At 40.0% G+C, this 21147-nt stretch overlaps 1 protein-coding gene across 5 annotated transcripts; it reads left to right on the top strand.

Annotated features, from left to right (window-relative positions):
• The first annotated feature begins 1064 nt into the window (after nt 1-1064).
• LOC137949583 (diacylglycerol O-acyltransferase 1-like) lies at nt 1065-20960 on the top strand. 5 transcript variants are annotated; one of them, XR_011111876.1, is made up of 17 exons: nt 1065-1562; nt 2478-2558; nt 2650-2723; nt 2830-2905; nt 3547-3617; nt 4007-4130; nt 14782-14880; nt 17632-17733; nt 17826-17962; nt 18132-18213; nt 18362-18382; nt 19542-19604; nt 19864-19911; nt 20012-20074; nt 20201-20258; nt 20374-20506; nt 20586-20960. XR_011111876.1 is itself a non-coding variant. In XM_068795668.1 (16 exons), the coding sequence occupies exons 1-16, from the start codon at nt 1143-1145 to the stop codon at nt 20454-20456; spliced, it is 1599 nt and encodes a 532-aa protein (XP_068651769.1). In that variant the 5' UTR covers nt 1065-1142; the 3' UTR covers nt 20457-20959. The 5 variants fall into 5 exon arrangements, 4 of the variants coding, with proteins under 4 accessions (XP_068651769.1, XP_068651770.1, XP_068651768.1 ...); XM_068795668.1 differs by having other exon boundaries at nt 3550-3617; nt 20374-20959; XM_068795669.1 differs by having other exon boundaries at nt 17665-17733; nt 20374-20959.
• The last annotated feature ends 187 nt before the right edge of the window (nt 20961-21147 follow it).

Raw genomic sequence — 21147 nt, 5'->3', positions numbered from 1 at the left:
AATAGTTTCTTCCACATGCATGTTCTTTCCGTCACAGATACGGATTTACGAATTTACATTTTACTCCCTGATAAAAAAGTTTATTCTTAATGAATAAACCCAGTAAAGGACATGTTTTTTTTTTTTTTTTTTTATGAATAGTGATTATGACAGTCATTTGTTAAAAACGGTGCTGTTTTTACCGGCACGAACCGTGAGGACGACACGACACCGACGGCGTAGCGTCCTGAACTGCTTGGCTTCGCCTAGCTGCGACACGTGTATGCATGTCACTTTTCGCGCTACCCGGAGATGCATGTTTTAGTATTTGTTTATGGCTTTCTGAGGAATGAATCCACACGTAATATTCGACACGTGCATCTAAATGGTTAAAATCTGGTCTAACCAATTGGACTGAAACTAATCATCCTTTCGCTCTCATTTTTGTCATTATTTTTTATTTTAAATTTATGTTTATTTCCAATAAAAGTATTTGATATTTTCTTATAAAATCGTAAAATATAGATACCATGTTATTCTACAAAAATATATATCACATATAAAATATAGATGCCATTTAATCCATCTAACCGACAGTGAGAAGACGATAAAATGCAGACGTCAAGTCAAACGCTCAACCGTTGATAAAAATCAACGGTCGGATGAACCACGGCTTTGGGCAGGCACTTACTGGACCACATCCACGAAGCCCGGCCCTCTCAGTCGAATTAGATAAGTAATAACGCAGTTAATTACATGCGTAGTTACTTACCGCATGTGATTTTTTGCAGTTTCGGACACGAGCGGCGGTCAAATTTTCGGACCAAGCAATCTCATCTGTCCACCGTTCAGCCTTTTTGATCTAACGGTGACGATCAGTCACTATGTCACATGCCTGTACTGATGCGGATCATAAGTCAGTTGCAGCGTTTATCTCTGCCAACTGGGCGCCACGTTCACGTTTCAGTAGGGCCCACGTCTCCAAATATGGCATGTGGGTCCACAGCATTTTCTCACTCATTACATAGCATGTCGAGGTGAGAAAATTGAAGCTGCTGTTCGCTTCCTCGTAGCCGCCAAATCTGTCCATAAATACTTCACCGCATCAACACTTTAGCTCTCTTTCATTTCTTTTTCAATCTCTTCAGTCTTCTCTCCTCTGTATGTGCATAAGTGCATGTGTGATTGAAAGAGGCGTGACTCGTGAGCTCCGTTCAATGGCGATCGCAAACCCTCCGGACGAGAGTCCAGGGCAGAAGCCGGAGTCGTCTGATCTTGGCCACTCCCTGAGGCGGAGGCCGAACACATCGTCTGTTCCCGATTCTTCTTCAAAAGCCAATGGAAATTCGACCTCCAATGGCGATGAGTCCTCCACGGGGACCAACTCTGACTACGAGGATTGTGCTAGTAACGGGAATCGGAACGGAGGGACTCATGCCGAGGATACAGGTAAGAAGGTCGCGGATGGTGAAGATCGTACGAGAGAACCGGACGTTTCTGTTAGATTTACCTACAGGCCTGCTGTGCCTGCGCATAGAAGAGTGCAGGAGAGTCCGTTGAGTTCCGACGCCATATTCAAGCAGGTTTGTTTTCTTTAATTCTGTAAGCAGGTCGTAATTGAATTTTCGGTTTCTGAGGTGACGTGCTACATTTTGTTGTGTGTCTAAGTTTATTTTAATTTTATTTTGATAAACAAGTTTATTTACTGCATAACCATGCTACAGTACTCCTCTGTATCGGTTGTTGCTTGTTTTCTTTTGCTAGATTTAATAGTGTTTTTGCATCTCTCTTGAGCATTCATTGCAGACAGGCATCTGTTTTTTATGGTAATTATTGGTTGTTTATTTCTTGAAGGATTTCAGTCTTCGATGTCCTTCTTGTAGTTATGTTTACCTGTTCATTGCTTCATTTTGATAGTTCTTTCTCAAGTCATCTTGAATTCGATGGAGGACCGCTAGTTTGAATTTTTAAATCCTCTTCAAAAACATTGAGACTTGTTTTTAGGACTGAGTTTATGCTGAGGTGGACAGCCGAGTTGGACGAAGCTTGATTAATCTTGGAGACAAATATAAAAGCGTCATTTAATTACATTGATCGAAGTACTGGGACACCGCAACCTAGTGGGAGAATCTGATTTTGGTTTATCTTCTTCTAATTGTAAAGGCTCTCCTTATGAACCTTCAGCCCTCTACCCTATTGGCATGGGATAAATTCAGCATAGGATTCATATATCTATGTCATTCTTTTAGCTGATGATAGTAACTTCCCATTGCTTAAAAACTCACATGCTACCAAAAGTTTAGATGAACTTGATTTTTATACTGAACATGCTTATATTGTTCAATTTAGCTAGTGAAGAAAAATAATTGTTGGGGCGGCATGGTTTTGTTTTGTAGCTGTTCTTGTTGCTGTCATTGTCAACTGTGTTTGACTCTGATTTTATTTTTATTTTTGAAATGCCATTTAAGTCTGAATTTGATCCGGCACTTTTGTGACAGAGCCATGCAGGCCTATTCAATCTCTGTATTGTGGTTCTTGTTGCAGTCAATAGCAGGCTTATCATTGAGAATCTAATGAAGGTTTTTCTCTGTTCAAGGAGATGGTGCTATTTTGACATTTTTAAAAATTTTCTGTTTGTCTGGTTAACTTCTTTTTATTGTTGATTTGCAGTATGGCTTATTAATTGGATCAGGATTTTGGTTTAGTTCATGGTCACTAAGAGATTGGCCACTTCTTATGTGCTGGTAATTAGACTCCAACAATCTTGTTTCTTTGTTCCACATTTTCATGTAATCTTTTAGTAGTTTTCTCTTTCACTCAACTCTTTCTGATATCTTTTTTAAATTGCAGTCTCACTCTGCCATTTCTATTTCTTGCTTCTTTAATGGTTGAAAAGCTGGTTCAGCATAAGCTCATCTTTGAAGTGGTAAGTAATTACTTTGTGTATCATCCTTTACTTTTCATGTTGGACAATTCTGTCCTTATTTTTCCTAAAATTATGTTTCTTACATATAGTTCATGGAAAAATCTTGTGAATGATTTGCATGGCTAGGATTTGTCTCTTTGTTCTTCTTAAAGTTTGTTGAGGAATCTCCAATGCCCAATATGTATGTGTACATATATATATATAAATGGAAAAGGGGAATATGGACCTAAGTCAAACTATTTTTATCTATATCATCAAAATTGAATTGAATAACTTAATTTATTCTTTATACCTGCATTCATGATTAATATTGATTTGATATTTTTTCTTATTTTTATCAATTTTAATCATAAAATAAAGATAATTGTATTATTTTAATTTAAATAAAGATAATTGTATTATTTTAATTTAAATAAATTAAATAGCGTTCTTTTCAATAATGTGACTTTTCCTAGGATGAAAAAGTTGGTCACAGCCAAATTGGCTGCACTTAAGTCCGTCCGCTTTCTCTTTCTCTCTCTTTCCATATATATATATATAGTTGATCTGTAATAAATAATGAGAATTACAAGGGTCCATAACTCATTTTATAGTTGAGAGGTATTTCTTATATCCCATGGAGAACTTACTGTCATCTACAGCAGGTTGCTGGTTTTCTTCATCTCTTGATTACTACATCAGCAATTGTTTGCCCTGTTGTGGTGATTCTAAGGTTAGCCTTGCTTCTTTTGGTTGGTGATGTACTTTGTAATCATTTACTAATAAACATCTTAATTGATCATCCTGAAGAGAGAGAGAGAATCCATTTTCCATTGATTTCCAATGTATTGGGACTACTGTCTGACCTAGTTGCTCTAGCTTCTCTTTAGTTTTATAGAAAAATTGTGACCCATGAAGGAGATCTATTATTAGAGATGATGCTAGCAAAGAGTGATGGAGACACGTTCTCTCGAAAATATAACTTGTATCTACTCTCTTCACTGCCATGAGTTGTTACTTCCATTATGTTATGAGAATTCTCTCTCACTATATTTTTATGTATTTTTAGTGGAGCCCTGTTAAATCGGTTTGTTTCCTGTTTCTTGCTTGAAAATGTTTCAGGTGCAATTCTGCTGTTTTATCAGGCATCACGTTGATGCTCTTTGCTTGCATTGTTTGGTTGAAGCTGGTTTCTTATGCGCACACCAATTTTGATCTAAGGTCTCTGGCCAAGGCAGCAGAGAGGGTAACGACCTGTTCTATAATTACCTCCTACAGTTGCCACTAGTACAAAATGCACATCCATGGAGAAGCTGTCATGTCTGTTCATGCCACAGGAGAAAGTTAACTTGTTTTTTGAAGGTGTAATTTTGAAAAGGTTGTACACTACAATGGAAACCCCTCGTTAAGCTTTGGACTCAAGACCTCCTGCTAGAAATAGCTCTATGTGGCCATTGATCCACATCATCGACCTTTTATCAAATGAAGGTGCATTTATTTAGGCCCAGAGGCCAAAACAGAGAGGAACAATACTAGTGAGGAGGATCTCCCTCTTTAGCAAGGGAGTTGACTAGTCAAGATTTACAAGAGCGATCTTTCTGCTTGTTGCACCAACTGATCATGACCTGGGAATCTCCTTCGACCATGAGGCCGTTCGTATCTGCTCTTATAGTTTAGAAGGCCATGCTTGGGGGCTTGCAGCTCACCAATGGTTGAGTTGACAACTCTCAAAGGGCCTGCCTAGGGAGCAAGAATCTCTTCATTGCTATCTCTAAACGCTCCTCCGAACCCTGTAGGGCTTGGTTTGCCAATGAACAGCCATCAAAATATCAAAATTAAGCTTGATTCTGCCAAAATCAGGAGGTTCTCTTTCCTGAACTATGCTGCTTAGGTTGAGAGAGGCCTGCAACCATCCTCCAGCAGTCTCTAGTGACCCCTCCCTTCAATTCATGGAATACCTTTAAAGCGTTGACCCAGGAAACAGTCTCCTGTAGGGTAAGACAAGCAGCTAGCAGCTGTTACTAACCATTGCGCCAAAAGATCGACCTATTAGCGAAGGTGCAACTTGCATATTAAAGACAGACCTATTCCAACACTCCCCCGCACGGGGAACACCCGTGTACAAATTCAAATGCACAATCCCACCTATACGGGGACGTCCAAAGACAAAGTCCCACTTATGCGGGGACGGAACAAAGGGGGGGAGCGGGACTCGAACTCGAGACCAACCTGCTCTGATACCATGTTACTAACCATTGTGCCAAAAGACCGGTCTGTTAGCGAAGGCGCAACATGCATATTAAAGAGAAGTCATTCCAACACTCCCCCGCATGGGGAACACCCGTGTACAAATACAAATGCACAATCCCACCTATACGGGGACGGCCAAAGACAAAGTCCCACCTATGCGGGGACGAAACAAACGGGGGGAGCGGGACTCAAACTCGAGACCACCTGCTCTGATACCATGTTACTTACCATTGCGCCAAAAGACCGGTCTGTTAGCGAAGGTGCAACTTGCATATTAAAGACAAACCCATTCCAACAACAGCAACCTCTGGGCAGTGAGTGGTACCACTGAAGTGCTGGTTGCTCCTTTCCAACCAAATGTTTGAAGGAATGTAAGCAAAACAGGCCTTGAGAAGAGTTTTACCCAATTTAAAAGTAGTCAAACCTAGTCCCTGAGAGACAAAAGGTGCTGAAAGAGGCTGAGACACAAAAACTGATACCTAATTTATTGTAGAAGAAAGAACAGACACCCTTGGCAAACAGACAATGCACAAGGATGTGGTCAATTTTCTACACCTCCGCACTGCTGAGTGTACAATTGCTGCAAGTAGTGGGCATATGTCTTCTTCTTAGGTTCTTCAAATGAAGAACCTCAGCTTTGGAGGGCAGAAAGGGACCAGATTATTGAGGCATGGTGAATACTGGCAGGCTGAAAGCCTCTAAGCAGCTCATAGTAAGAAGCCACTGCAAACTTCCAAGCTGAATAGCACTTCCAGACCAATCTCTCACAATGAGCTCTTTTGTGGTAAGTAGATTCCAACATCTCTAAAAGGTCACCAACTCTCTTAGCTTCATTCTTATTAAGACTTTGAGAAATTTGGTATTCAACCCATAGAGGTTGTCACTTTCAAACCATGGCATTAGACACCCACACATCAGGACTTCTCGCCAAAAGAAACAGGTTGGGGAATTGGGATTGAAGAGGCCCAATATCAACCTAGCAATCATACCAGAAACAGGTATTCTCATCACTACCCACATAGAAGCAAGCTCATCAGCCTGTTTGGAGGTAAAGCTGGAAAATATAGCTCCAGGAGGGGGAAGGGCAGAGGGACAAACGACAAACCACTAATTGTTCTCTACATCACCCAGTTTGGACAGAATCATTCTCCTCCAAAATAATTCTCCAACACCACCTAGTCATCAACGCCATATTCGTCTCCTTAATACTCTGAACACCCAATTCCCAACCTCCTGGGCTTACATATATCAGCCTCTTTAATCAAATGATACTAAAAACTCTCTTGTGCCTTTCAACAAGAGCCTCCACAAGAGAGCTTCATTTCTATTGACTATGCTTATCATGCTAGGAAAGAAAGAGAGAAACACTGTGCTGATATCACTAATACAGGACTTGAGTAGGGTGGGGCTTCCAACTTTGAATAGGGTGCAAGCAGCTAGGGGTGGGCATCGGGTTGGGTTTCATGGGGAATACGCCCCGACCCGACCCAAAAACTCCGGTTTGGGTTTCACCCTGCGGGTTGGGGATAGAGTGGGAAAAAAACCCATTGGTTTCGAGTTGGGGATGGATTCCCTCAAACCCGACCCATGGGGATGAGACGGGGACATAAAATGGGGTGGGGATGGGGTTGCAGGGACGGTGTTCGGGTTGGGGTCGGGTTTGACTTTTCAGGTTTTTTTGGGTTTGGTGTTCAGGTTTCAGAAAACCCGACCCGTGCCCACCCCTAGGTGCAGCTTACCATTCCAAGCTGAGAGACACCTTTCAAGCCTTCCAATGATAGGAGTTTAGAAAATTTTGTCACATTGACTGAAAAATTGAAGGAGGCCAACATAGGTAACTGGGAGGGAGCCCAAGACGCAACCGAAGGAAGATGTCATAGCTTCAACTTCGGGCTACTCTTAAGTTAAGTTCGAGAAGAGTGGAGTTAGCCAATTAATTTTTGGCTGGAAATTAACACAAAAATTGCTAGTATGGCTCTGAGATTAAGAATTAGATCTTCGTTACCTTCACAAAAATAAAGGTGTTGTCAACTGTAAAATAGGATGTCGAGGGTCAGGTCTTGAGAGATAGGAGTAAGCCAGCTAGAGGTAAAAGAGTGCTAAGAGACTCTCACCAACAATTTTTGTTTTGATGAAGAGAGAATTTTATTAAAACAAGAACATAAACAGATACAACCTAATAGGAGGGCCTCCCACCACATCAAGGGTTTGGAGGGATGTGCTTCTTTTAGCTTGAGAATCTGCAAGGTGTTTGCGGACCTAGGAACATGAGCCCAAATACAGTCAAGGGAGGAAGTGATGCTACAAAAGATGTCCCAATGTCGCTAGGGAGGAATCTTGGATTTGGCGCACCAATCAATGATCACTTTGGAGTCACATTTAATGATGAGGGGACCAGAAAACCGATCATAGTAGATCTTAAGGCCATGAAGCAAACTGATGAGCTCAACAAAGGTGGAGTCTGAAATGCCCAAGGGACTAGCGAAGGAGAGAAGAAGGTTGCTGCAATCATCATGAATAACTCGTCCAAACCCCGCAGGCCTAGGACATCCATAGGCGTTGCCGTCAAAATTCAACTTGTAAGTAGCTGGGAGGAGGGGGCTAAACCGCCATAGTGGGAGGATGAGAAGGCCCTGCCATTGCAGCAACAAGAAGCCAATTCCCCCAGAGATGGGAGTTGTTGAGGTATAAGAATTCTTTCTTTGTGAGGAGCCAAGTGGAGACCTGTCTAGCAATGGATTCGGCAAGCTCAGAGACAAAGGAAGACTTGAGCTGGAATTTTATTTTGTTCCTCTCCTACCAGAGGTCCTAGGGGATATGACCTGCACAACTAGAGATAAACAATTTGCCGAGCTTGGGGAGTCGAGAGCTGATGAGGGATTGGATCATTGATGGGAGGTCATGGAGGACACAATAATGGATGACGCTTCTGTTCAGAGGGCTGGCCCAAATCAACCGGGCGCAGTCGCAATGGAGCAACACTTGAGTGGCACTTTCCAGTGAGTTATGGCAAAAGGGACAGGATGGGTCAGGAACATGTGTCTCGTGCTGAAGTAAGGCAATAGAGGTGAGGATCTTATTCCAGCAGGCACACCAAACATAGAATTTAGCGCGAGGTGGAGCTTGGGGAGACCTGTTAGGAATTAGACGCCCTAATTCCAAACTAACGAGAACAATAATAATAATCACAAAAGAAAGGAAAAACAAGCACGAGAACAAACAAGATTTATACAGGTTCGCTTCAAGGTGAGACTACGTCTTGTCTTTCGCTGTTGCAGTAATCTACTATAAAGATGAAATAGTTTACAAAAGAAATTGCACACACTTACAGGTGGTTTTTTCTCTAACCTCTCTCGGCCGCAATTGATGTTCTTCGGATGATAAAACCTAATAGCGGCGCCCCAAATATAAAGAGGAAAATAGGGCAACCACGATACAAGAGTAAAATTCCCAAACTGCCCTTAATGAAATAACAGTTAATATATTGTGGACCGGGCGAGGGCTCTACCCCCACACCCCCGGGAGGGGGGTTTTCTGCGCCCCTTCCAACCCCCACGGTGACCTTACTGCGAGGGTTGATCCGCGTACCGACTCAGTGTAGGGCATTGATTCGGCTCCACAACTTAACAATCTCCCACTTGGAGACTAATCCATCGTCAATATCTCCTCTACAGCGACAACAACTTCTCAATCTTCAGAGAGAAGTGCAATTGAAGTTGCACACAACTTCAGTTTCTCAATCGTAACAATCTTTGTCAACATATCAGCCGGATTCTGACTTTCTTGAATCTTCTCAAGTGCTAAGACTCCATCCTCCAAAGCCGTTTTGATGAAGTGATAACGCACCTATATGTGCTTTGTTCTGGCATGATAAACAAGAATCTTTGCTAAATGAATAACACTTTGACTGTCACAATACAACACATTTTTCCCATGCTTGAAACCTAATTCTTCCTAGCAAGACTGCAACCATACCATCTCTTTGCTGGCTTTGGTCACAACGACATATTCTGCCTTAGTAGTCGAAAGAGAAACTATCTTCTACAACTTAGAGACCCAATTAACTGCTGTACCACCCAATGTGTATACATATCCAGTGGTACTCTTCCTGCCATCAATGTCTCTAGCCATGTCAGCATCTACATAACTCTGTAATCCCAAGTCTGACTTTCTAAAACATAAGGATGAGTTTGTAGTGCCTCTCAAATACCTGAGAATCCACTTCACTGCTTCCCAATGTTGCTTACCTGGATTAGTCATATATCTGCTCACAATTCCAACTGCATGAGTTATGTCTGGTCTAGTGCACACCATGGCATACATGAGGCTGCCAATAGCAAAAGCATAAGGCACATTGGCCATGTTGGCTCCCTTTTGCTTTGTAGAAGGTGGTTGCTCCTTAGATAGCCTAAAGTGACTACGAGTACTTACTGGTTTTGCATCATTTATGTTGAATCTGCTCAACACCTTCTTCAGATATTCTTCTAGTGACAGTTTCAAGACATCAATATCCCTAGTAATCCTCATCCCAAGGATTTGTTTTGCAGCACCCAAATCCTTCATTGTGAACTTCTTGGTCAAATCCCTTTTCAACTTTTTTATTTCATGTTTGCAAGCGCCTGTTATCAATATGTCATCAACATATAGCAGTAGAATGATATAGGAGTCATCAAGCTTCTTCACGTAACAACAATTATATGCTTGACACCTCAAGAAACCATTGCTACTCTTAAAGGTGTCAAACTTCTTATACCATTGTCTTGGAGCTTGTTTAAGACCATACAAGCTCTTTTGAAGTTTGCACACCATTTTCTCCTTTCCTTGTGCTTTGAAACCCTGTGGTTGCATTATGTAAATTTCTTCCTCCAAATCAACATGAAGAAAGGTTGTCTTTACATCCAATTGCTCTAAGTGCAAGTCTTCATTTGCCACTAGTCCAAGCACTGTTCTAATAATAGTCAATTTCACTACTGGAGAGAAAATCTTAGTGTAGTCAATGCCCTCTTTCTGTTGGAAGCCTTTTACCACCAGTCTTGCCTTGTACCGCTTGCTGCTATCATGTTCGTCTTTTATTTGGTACACCCATTTATTCTGCAAAGCCTTCTTCCCCTTTGGTAACTCGGTCAACTGTCATGTCTGATTTGATAATAGTGAATCCTTCTTGTCCTTCATGGCCAACTCCCACTTGGTTGATTCATCAACTTGCACGACTTCCTCATAACTTTCTGGTTCACCTTTATCAGTCAATAAAATATAATCCAGTGCAGGGGAGTACCTCTATGGTGATCTACTAGTTCTGGTAGATCTCCTGAGTTCAGTCACAGGAATGTCTTGATTTACTTTTGGGGGTATTTTTTCTTGGTCTTCTCGAGCGATATTCTCCATCTCAATTACTGGAATATCTCTCAACTGAATCACTTCAAACTTCTTGGCTTCATCACTTGTGCTCTCAGACTCTATTCTCAACCTATCTTTATGCATGACACCTTCATTGAAGATCACGTCCTTGCTCTTGATAACCTTATGACTTTGGTCGTCCCAGAAGCGATAACCAAACTTGGTACCACCATAGCCAATAAAGAATCATATCTTAGATTTAGCATCAAGTTTATTTCTAATAGCAGAATCAATATGAATATAAGAAACACAACCAAAAACTTTCAAGAAAGAAAGGTTTACCTCTTTGCCGCTCTAGAGCTCTTCTGGTATTTTGCAATCCAATGGTGTTGAGGGACTCTGTTGATCAAATAGGCAGCAGTATTAATAGCCTATGACCAGAACATCTTTGGTAATCCTGCATGTAATCTCAATGCTCCTAGCACGCTCGTTCAAAGCTTTGTTCATCCTCTCAGTCACACCATTTTGTTGAGGTTTTCCAGGAATGGTCTTCTTCATCTTGATTTCATTATTAGCACAGTACCTCTTGAAATCATCATCTGTGTATTCTCCCTCATTATCTGACTACAGACACTTCACCTTCAAATTTGTCTCATTCTCAACCATTGCTCTCCATCTCTTGAAGGTATCAAAGACATCAAAATTCCTTTTCAGGAAATAAACCTATACCTTTCTGCCTTGCATCATCAATAAATATTACATAGTAGTTAGAACCACCAAGGAAAGTAGCAGTTGAAGGCCCCTGCACATCTGTGTGAACCAACTCCAATTTTGCTGTCTTTTGCTCATTTCCAGCCTTAGAAAAGCTAACCCTTTTCTACTTGCCAAAAATACAGCCTTCACACAAATTTTTGTTTACAGTTTCAACCCTGGTAGCTTCCCTTTGGACTGAAGCACTTTCATTCCCTTCTCACTCATGATACCGAGCCTATAATTCGACAAGTCAGAATCAGTAACAACATCAATAACTGCAATTGTGTCTCTGCAATTGGAAGTGCTGTTAAGAGTTCCAGTTTTAACTCCTCGTGTAACAACCATGACTCCCTTAGTGACTTTCCAGGCAGCACCATTAAAAGTCACATTATGACCTTCATCATCAAACTGCCCTACTGAAATCAGATTACACATAAGTTTTGGTACATGTCTCACCTTGTGAATTTTCCACACTGACCCATTTGACATCCTCAAACTGACATTACTAATACCGAAAATATCCAAAGGTTCTCTATCAGCAAGATACACCTTCCCGTGATCTCCAACAACATAATTCTCTATGATCTCACGATGTGCGGTGGTGTGAAAAGATGCTTCTGAATCTAACACCCAAGAGTTAATAGGGCTATCAACCAACAAGAGTAAAAAGTTTTGTACTTCTTCAGTTACCTCATTTGCAACATCGTTTTTCTTTTCATCCTTCTTTGGTGCTCTGCAGTTCTTTTTTATGTGACCAGACTTGCCACAATTCCAGCACTCCACATTCCTTCTGAATTTGAACTTGCTTCTTCCATTCCTTGACTTCCCTCTACCGTTGCCCTTGTTGGAATTCCTCTCGAAGTTCATGCCCCTAGTATCAACACTTAGGGCAGAATTAGATGTCAACGATTCTTCAGAGTCCTTTCTACGAACTTCCTCCACAAGAATGGTATACCGAACATCATTAAAAATCAACTTCCCGTTGCCTACAAAGTTGTTGACTGCAACCCTAATAGGTTCCCAACAATTTGGCAGAGACGCCAAAAGAATTACAGCACGAACCTCATTATCAAATTTAATTTAAACGGAGGTCAATTGATTGACAATCGTGCTAAACTCATTCAAATGTGATGCCACTGATGTATTTTCTGTCATCTTTAAATTGAAGAGTTTTTTTTACGAGATGTACCTTATTATTTGCGGAAGGCTTCTCATACATGTCAGATAAAATCTTCATCATCCTCGCTGTGGTTTTCTCTGACACCACGTTGTGAGCAGTTTTCTTCGATAGTGTTAACCGGACTACTCCCAACACTTATCTATCGAGGAGGTTCCACTCATCATTTTTCATACCTTTTGGTTTCATATCTAGAAGTGGTACGTGCAACTTTTTACTGTACAGATAATCTTTGATCTGCATCCTCCAAAAAGCAAAATCTATACCATTGAACTTGTTGATTCCAAGTGTCGATCCTTCTCTGCCAGCCATTTCTCTCACTCACGAACCAAAGCTCTGATACCACTTGTTAGGAATTAGACGCCCTAATTCCAAACTAACGAGAGCAATAATAATAATTGCGGAAGAAAGGAAAAGCAAGCACAAGAACAAACAAGATTTATACAGGTTGGCCTCAAGGTGAGACTACGTCCCGTGTTCCGCCACTACAGTAATCATCTATAAAGATGAAATAGTTTACAAAAGAAATTACACACACTTATAGGTGGTTTTTTCTTTAACCTCTCTCGGCTGCAACTATTGCTCCTCGGATGATATAACCCTAATAGCGGCTCCCCAAATATAAAGAGGAAACTAAGGCAACCGCGATACAAGAGTAAAATTCCCAAATTGCCCTTAATGAAACAACAATTAATATATCATGGACCGGACAGGGGCTCCACCCCCCTTTTAATCCCCACGACAACCTACTGCGAAGGTCGATCCGTGTACCGACTCAGCGTAGGGCATTGATTAGGCTCCATAACTTAACAAGACCATGCCACAACAACTGGGTGGTTGTAGGCAGAAGTAGCAGTGAAAGAACCGTTTGGGCAAGGGATCCAGGTTAAAGCGTCTGGAATGGATGTTCTAATTTTGACTTTGGCAAGGTTAGAGAGAATCCGAGAAGCATCTTCAGAATTGCATATTCCAGTCTCCCGATTGAAGCCAAATATCAGCGATCGAAGCTAAAGGGAGATTGGAGAGGCTCGAGAGGGAGCAAAAGGAGTTATCAATGGCTTTTCTCCTAACCACCAACCAGAGCAAAATTTAGTACGAAGTCCATTTCTGGGGAAACACTTAACAAAACCTGAAAATTGAGCAAGGAGGAAGATTTTCCTTCAAATTGGCGAGAGTCTGAGCCCTTGAGAAAACCACAAACACATCTATTGATCAGAATAGATCACTGAGGACAAAACAACTATAAATCATTCCTCTTACTTTCAAAGCCCATGAGCATCGTAATGTTTTCCAATATTGACCTTACCAAACACCTTCTCAAAATCAAGTTTAACCACAAATATTGGTCTGAAACCTCTTCTAAAGCTGTCCATAATCTCAGGGACAGCACGGCAAAGTTAAGAGTATTCCTTCATTTGAGGAAAGCTCTTTGGCCTAGGTGAATGATTGGTAGGAGAGCAGATTTAAGTCTTTGTGCAAGTATCTATGTGATAATTTTGTAAGTGCTTGACACCAAACTGATGGGTCTAAAATCTTGTGGCTTTTCAACATTTCTCTTTTTAGGAGCAAGGGCATAAATGAAGCACCCATGATCCTATAGGTAATTCCCTCTGTATAGAACTCCATCTTCACCACGATATTTTTTAAGAAAAGGGCAGCTGGCTGATAAAATTCACCATTGAAGCCATTTGTTCCTGTAGCATGATCAACCGTCAATCAGATTAACATTTTGTTCAATCTCATTATTTGAGAAAGGATGCTCGAATAATCTAGCAGATTTTGGGGGGGACACGCTTGTGGGGAAGGCATTAAGGTTGGGTCTAACGTTTATAAATCTGTAAAATATCTCCAGATCTCATTATATGAAGGATAGGGCTCATGGAATGGGGATTAAGGTCAAAGTATGTCTGATCGAAAAGATATCATACTGCAGAAAAGAGTGGAGTAGGGGTGATCAGTTGCTGGAGCTTTGAGTTCATTATGTCTGCCATTTCGAACTGGGAAGAACTTGTATGATCACATTCTCTTGTTATTTCTGAATGACAAAACTCACTGATCTTTTGTTTATTATTGCTGAAAGTTGAATAAACACAGAACAAGGACATGCAACCTTGCAATAATAGTTACAATTGATGTTTTCTGTTTACCTAATTTAAGTATTTGGACCTATACAGATTGAGGGAATCAGTGAGTAGCTTTCTTAGCCCTCATATTACATGACAATGAGTGAATGTATGCATTCTTTGGAGTTGAATAGATGCTAAGATGCAACTTCGGACAGTTCTTCCTCTAAAGCAACCAAAATAGCAGTCATGGCAATTGCTGTCTTCCACCCTTCTTTTTCTTTTCTTTTCTGTTCAGTGTTTCCTTTGTAATGTAGGGTGATGCATCTCTTGGTACATTGAATGTTGATCTTTCTTACAACGTTAACTTCAAGAGCTTGGCATACTTCATGGTGGCTCCAACACTGTGTTATCAGGTACTATTTTTCTTTTTCTTTTTTTTTATGAATTCAGGATTTATTTTCTAATTGAGTTCCACAGAGATCTCTTTATGCCTGCATGTTCTTCATTCCATGGACTTGTTGTTTCTCCTTGAAAATGCTTTGTTTTATTTAACATTCATATTATGAATAAAGCTTTTATAGAGTATGGTGCAGCTTGATTAGACAATGCTTTACTGAGGGGTTAGATCCTTTGATAGTTTTTTAATTGATATTTTAGTACAATCTTATATAGTTCTTTGTTGAGACAAGTTTCAATAGTCATATGCAAGCTCTCATAGAATTGTTTCATGAAAGCAGTTTTCTGAAAAGAAAATTGGATACGTTTGTGTAGGAGCCTGTGATCATTTCTGTTGATATTCAAATGAACCAAAGCTGTTTACTGGAGATATCACCATGACCAATTGGAGAACCTCTTTTGATGACAAAATATGCAATAGAAAGTGAACATATATTTTTGGGCTATTACTATGTAGATCTGCATGTTTTGTTCTAAAAAGGAAACCTTTTGTTGTTTCACTAAACTACTATTTTTTTTTATTGAATGTCGTAAAAGCTTCATTGCACTAAAGAAGAAATAATTACATAAAATAAAAAATGTTTTAAGTAAAATAAAACATTACAATCAATTAGGATTAAGGGTGGGCATCGGGTCAGGTTCCCCGAAACCCGGGGACGAGATCCATTTTCCACCCTGCGGGTTGGGGATGGGGTTCAAAAAAACTCCTACCGAGTTTGGGTTTCACCAAAGCCCATACCCGACCTGCAGGGTTTTATACTCATGAATTCCTTACTTAAAATTTAAATGATATATTGGTAATTAACAAAGTCACATGATTTAATACCATTATCCAGGGCATTTATGGAAATATTTATCTTAGTGACTTTTTAATGGACCTTAATACCCTGTTTTTTTAAAATAAATCCTAAGCTTCTTTCTTAAAAGCATAGGTATTAAATTTTATGGAAGAAAAAGCCATGCTTCCAGAAGGCCCGATTTTTCCTCAAATTCCGCTTTCCCTTTCGAAAATCGAAACCCAAAATTTCCCCAACCTGCCACCCGTCCCCTCCTCAGTCGGCTACCTTCTGATCTATTTTTCGCAGTCCATCCCCTCCCCAGCTGTGCTGCCACCGCCGTCGTTCTTACTCTACTCTCTCATTTCCCTTTCTCCTTGGATTTTTCCCATCCCGCACCGACTGTATTTGGCCTTTTCATTCTGTGCCGGCTGGAGAGTCACCACCTCTGCCAGGCCGCCGGTTGTCACATAAAAGGTAAGTAATATTTGATTTAACTCATTACTCCTCAAATCCCTAATTTTATCTTTGATTTAACTTTCGTTCTAACGTTTTAGATCCCTAACTAAACGACAGGCCGTCGGGGACGGGGTGGGGGGGGGGGGGGGGGGGGGGGGGGGGGTTGGTTTCCAATCCTGTTTGGGCTTTTTTCAGGTTATGAGTTTCGGGTTTATAGTTCAGGTTTGGGTTTTGGGAAACCTGCCCCTTGCCCACCCCTAATTAGCATGACTAAAATTTACAACCAACTGTTGTAATGGTACATCCTCCTTTGCTAGATAATCTGCCATTGAATTTACTGATTTTGGAATGTGTGCCCATGAACTCTGCTTGTCAATAGTTAGATCTAAGACTTGAAGAAATGTCTGATCAAATCTCTGAGGTGGATCACTTTTCCCATTTCCCATGAAATTACAATAGCCAAATTGCCTTCAGCAATTAACAGATGGTTAAAATGGGTGTAATGAATTAATAATCCTTGCTGCACTGACCTTAATTCTGCTTCTGTAGAATTGACTACCCCAAGTGGTCCTGACTAGGATAATAAAATCCAACCCTTGTGATCTCTTACTATGCCTCCAATTCCACCTGGCCTAGGATTACCTTTGGAGCTCCAATCAAAGTTAAGCTTTAAAGAATGCAATGGGGAGGTTTTCATACTTCTAATGTTGAGGGTCTACTGTGCTTCTTACATCCAGGTTAACCCAGAAGAGATCTTGTATAGTCCATAAATTCATCAGTAAGCTAGTCCACGAGAGCACTAGATGTATGGATTTCTCAATGACAGCTCCAAAAGACTTTGCTTCCTGAGAGAAGACTCCTATTTCACTCAAGCCGCAAATCCTCCAAGACAGCAGCAGCAACTATTTTCCGAAGTGTGTTCCCCTTTGATGGCAAAGGAAAAGAGAGAATTTTAGCTATCTAATCATTAACATTTGATGGATTACATAAAGAAATTCCTAATGTCCTCATGTATTAGTTCCAGATGTCCCATGCAAATTGACAATCCAGAAAGATATGGTCTATGAATTTCATGATTAGTATCACAGAACGGGCAATGTAGTTCTGGTGATGTAAATCCTTGTCTACTAAGAAGTTCACATGTTGGAAACTTACCTTTTAATACCTTCCACATAAATGTCTTAACCTTTGAAGGTGCTGAATTACTATTTATTTCCTAATATGTCAGAACCACAATTTCTTACATTTCTTTTTGTTTGCTTTGGTGATATTTATTGCTTCTAGTTTAGGGTGGTTTCGCCACTTCCATGCAAGAAGTCCAGGTTACAGTACTAAAGATGTTCACTTTGTTTTGTATTCCTCAAGGTCACGTGCATGATTCTTACTTTGTATACATGCTTTTGTTTAAAAGTTTTTGGATATTTAGCAATAAGTGTTTTTCAGATGATCATAATGATTTGTTACTATTTGAAGCTGACCTATCCTCGTGGTACAAATATCCGAAAGGGTTGGGTGACCCGACAGGTTATTAAATTGGTGATATTTACTGGATTTATGGGCTTTATCATTGAACAAGTAAGTTGTCTTTCATATGTCCTTCCTACTCCTTTTTGAGACTTGATGATAACCAATGTTTCTAAGATAACTTTGGTGAAAGGATTTTGCAGTATATTAATCCAATTGTCAAGAACTCCCAACACCCATTGAACGGGAACTTCTTATATGCTATAGAGAGGGTTCTGAAGCTATCAGTTCCAACACTTTACGTGTGGCTCTGCATGTTCTATTGTTTTTTCCATCTTTGGTATGTTCTCTTCCCTAGTTTAGATTTTTTTTTATTTGCATGTAGCTCTTGTTTAATAGCTGTATTATTGTTTCATCTGTCATACACTAATTCTTTTATTGGATGTATGAGATACTTTCGATTTCCTTACTGTTGCACTATTGGGCTGACTTGAAATATGTCATTGTAGGTTGAACATTCTGGCAGAGATCCTTCGTTTTGGTGCCCGTGAGTTCTATAAAGACTGGTGGAATGCAAAAACTATTGAAGAGGTTTGCCTAAGTTATTCCTAATTTGTAACAATGAGCTTTTTTGTTTTCTTTTTAGTCATATGCAGAAAGGTTTAACAGTATCTAATGGGTTTCTGAAATTTTCCATATCAATTTGCCATATTGCTTCTCTTCATGGAGCTATCATCAGTATTGGAGAATGTGGAACATGGTACATATTCTTAGCCTTTTACCTCCTGTGCATGAGTTTGATAGTTGAATTCTCTACCATCCCTCTCTTTCTTTTGTGATGATTTGGTCCCAGTGGCAGTTTGGTTATTTACTCTATTTTCTGGAAGAGTATTTGGACAAGTAAACCGTCAAATGTCATTCTTGATGAATGATCTGTGACATAGTGTAATGTTATTAATGCTTTCTTGTTACTAACAAGTTCCTTCCAGTAAAATTGCTTTTCCTAATCTGGAGCAGTGGTGCCAAAATATAGAGTGAAATGAACGGAAACAAGTTGGAAAATGTAAAATAAATGATGTTTATAAAATGTAATAACTGGCAATAATACAAAGAGGGTAATCAAAGATGTTTGTACTGTTTAACCCTGCTTTTTCTTGTTCCCTAGAGTGACCATTATTGCTGATATGCTACATAAATAGGTGAACTATGTCAAGGATATATTCAAGATGTGAATCTAAAATTCATTGGCAGTTTTCCCTACCATGCCAAAGTTCCTGAGGATTTCTCTTATTCCTCTCAATCCGTGTACTCTAATGGTTAGGTCTTGCCTTTGATTTTGCCCCTCTTGGTTTCAAGCAACTTCTTGAAAGTTAATAATTCTTTTCTCTCAAGAAGCGAACATCATACTTTCCTACGAAGCCAGATTCTTTGATTCCCCTGAACTCAAATATAAAGATTGGACTTGGTGACGGATGCATGAGCAGTTTGTCCCAACTGTGTTGTTCTTCATTACTTTTCACTGCCATCTCTGTATTTTGTGGTATGCCCATGGACATAAGTTTCTATACTTTCATGATTATGATGCTAGTAAGGACTACCACTTTTTGTATGAATGCTTTTTTAATAAGATCTTTTCTGAAACTGGTGTTTTTTCTGAAAATATGATTTTGCCAAAAGGAAACGTGTCTTCTGATTATTATGAATGAAAAAGAACCTCCATATTTCAGAAGTGGAAAAGAAGAGTAATGCACAAATTGAAAAACTATACAGCACTTGCATAATGCAAATGTGCCAAGTTTGGAGCGTACATACAGTTTTGCCTTTTACTGATTTTCCTTGAAATATGGTATTCTTTTCCATTGGAAAGGTGGCATAGAAATGGCTAATAGGTCAGCTAATTTAAGTTTAATGTATTGCAGCCTGTGCACAAGTGGATGGTTCGTCATGTTTATTTCCCGTGTCTGAGGAATGGGATACCAAAGGTATTTGAGCCTTAAACAGAAAATTGTTTAAGAAGATTTGTCTTTTGATTGTTCAACAGGACATTTATGGTCTCTGTCATTTTTTGTTTAATTTATGTATTGCTCTCATCTTCTTATCTTTGACTATTTATTTTTAATTGTGAATACGTAAGCAGTCAGTTACTTCTTGTATAGTCAGAGTTCCTTCTCTTGTTCACTTAAAAGGGTTCTGCATTTGAATGAAGTGATTGATATTTTGTTTTTCCGGTTTCTATTGTAGGGAGTTGCCATTTTCATAGCTTTCTTTGTCTCCGCGGTGTTTCATGAGGTATTGTTTCCTATGTTGTTCATAGTGCACGATAGTTTTAAGCTTGTGAAAGAGTGACATTTCTAGCAATGATCTGCAATTTTCCATCGATAATCTGCAGCTTTGCATTGGTGTCCCATGCCGGAATTTCAAGCTATGGGCTTTCATAGGAATAATGTTCCAGGTGAGTGAGTCTTGTTTAATGATTTTTTTGACAATTCTATTTAGTAACGTCATATCCTACTGTAAATCCCTGTGCACTTTTTTTGTGTATTCTCTTTCTCCTGCTCTTATTTGGCCTTTGTAGCAGATTCCCCTAGTCCTTGTCACCAACTTTCTACAGGCCAGGTTCAGAAATTCAATGGTAGGTTTTCAATTCTCTCGCAGTCCAGTTTTAGAAAGACGAGTTCTTGGAAGTTGAAATCTTAATATAATGGTCGCTGAAGCCACCGACCTCACTAGTTGCATACTTTCTGCAGGTAGGGAACACGATATTCTGGTTGTTTTTCTGCATTCTTGGACAACCGATGTGCGTTCTCCTATATTACCATGATTGGATGAATTAGGAAGCAGGAATTACAGTACAAGAAGCCTAGGGATCGGAGAAGAGAAATCTGTAAGCGAAGTCATTTGATGTCTCAAAAATGACCCCATTGTTGTACGATAGAAAAATTGATTTGTATACATATGTTTAGGGAATTGATCCCTCGGTGTCTCTTGAGCAATGGACAGAGCATCGGAGCATCCAAAGACGGGAACAAGTTCCTTTCCAGATTCCCTAGCGTCCGGCAATATCATCGTCTTCCTCGCAGACTGTTTTCTTCTGCGTTCACATGATTGCCTTTGCTTATAAATATTTTCCTTTCTCCGGCTGCATAAGTCATTAGTTGGTTGGAATACACACTGTAGTCCCATTTTGGATGGCTCCTTTGGTGCTGCATAATGATACCAAGGCACGTCCTCTGCCCATTCGCTGGGCGCAATATTACCTTTATACCATTTGCATCCCTGTTGAATTGATGGACAACCATCATTGAAAAGTGAATTTGTTATTCAAGTCAGTTCCATGAATTCGTTTTTATTCCGCCTGTGCTTGGGAAATGGGAAATGGGAAATGGGAAATGGACAGCACTGAAGGATCTTTACTATAATCAAGACGATATGGAAGCAGAGAATTAAAAATCGGTTTGATCATGTACAAGTGCTGCCTAGATGGAGGTGGATTGCTTGTACTGCCTAGATGGAGGTGGATTCATC

Source organism: Aristolochia californica, unplaced genomic scaffold (assembly GCF_029961685.1).
Source record: "Aristolochia californica isolate CCGP_79_NKW_82.1479 unplaced genomic scaffold, dmAriCali1.0.hap1 SCAF_14, whole genome shotgun sequence".
In the NCBI taxonomy this organism is placed as follows: domain Eukaryota; kingdom Viridiplantae; phylum Streptophyta; class Magnoliopsida; order Piperales; family Aristolochiaceae; genus Aristolochia; species Aristolochia californica.
Note: the sequence above shows the minus strand (reverse complement) of the source record. Positions and strands in the feature narration are given on the sequence as shown.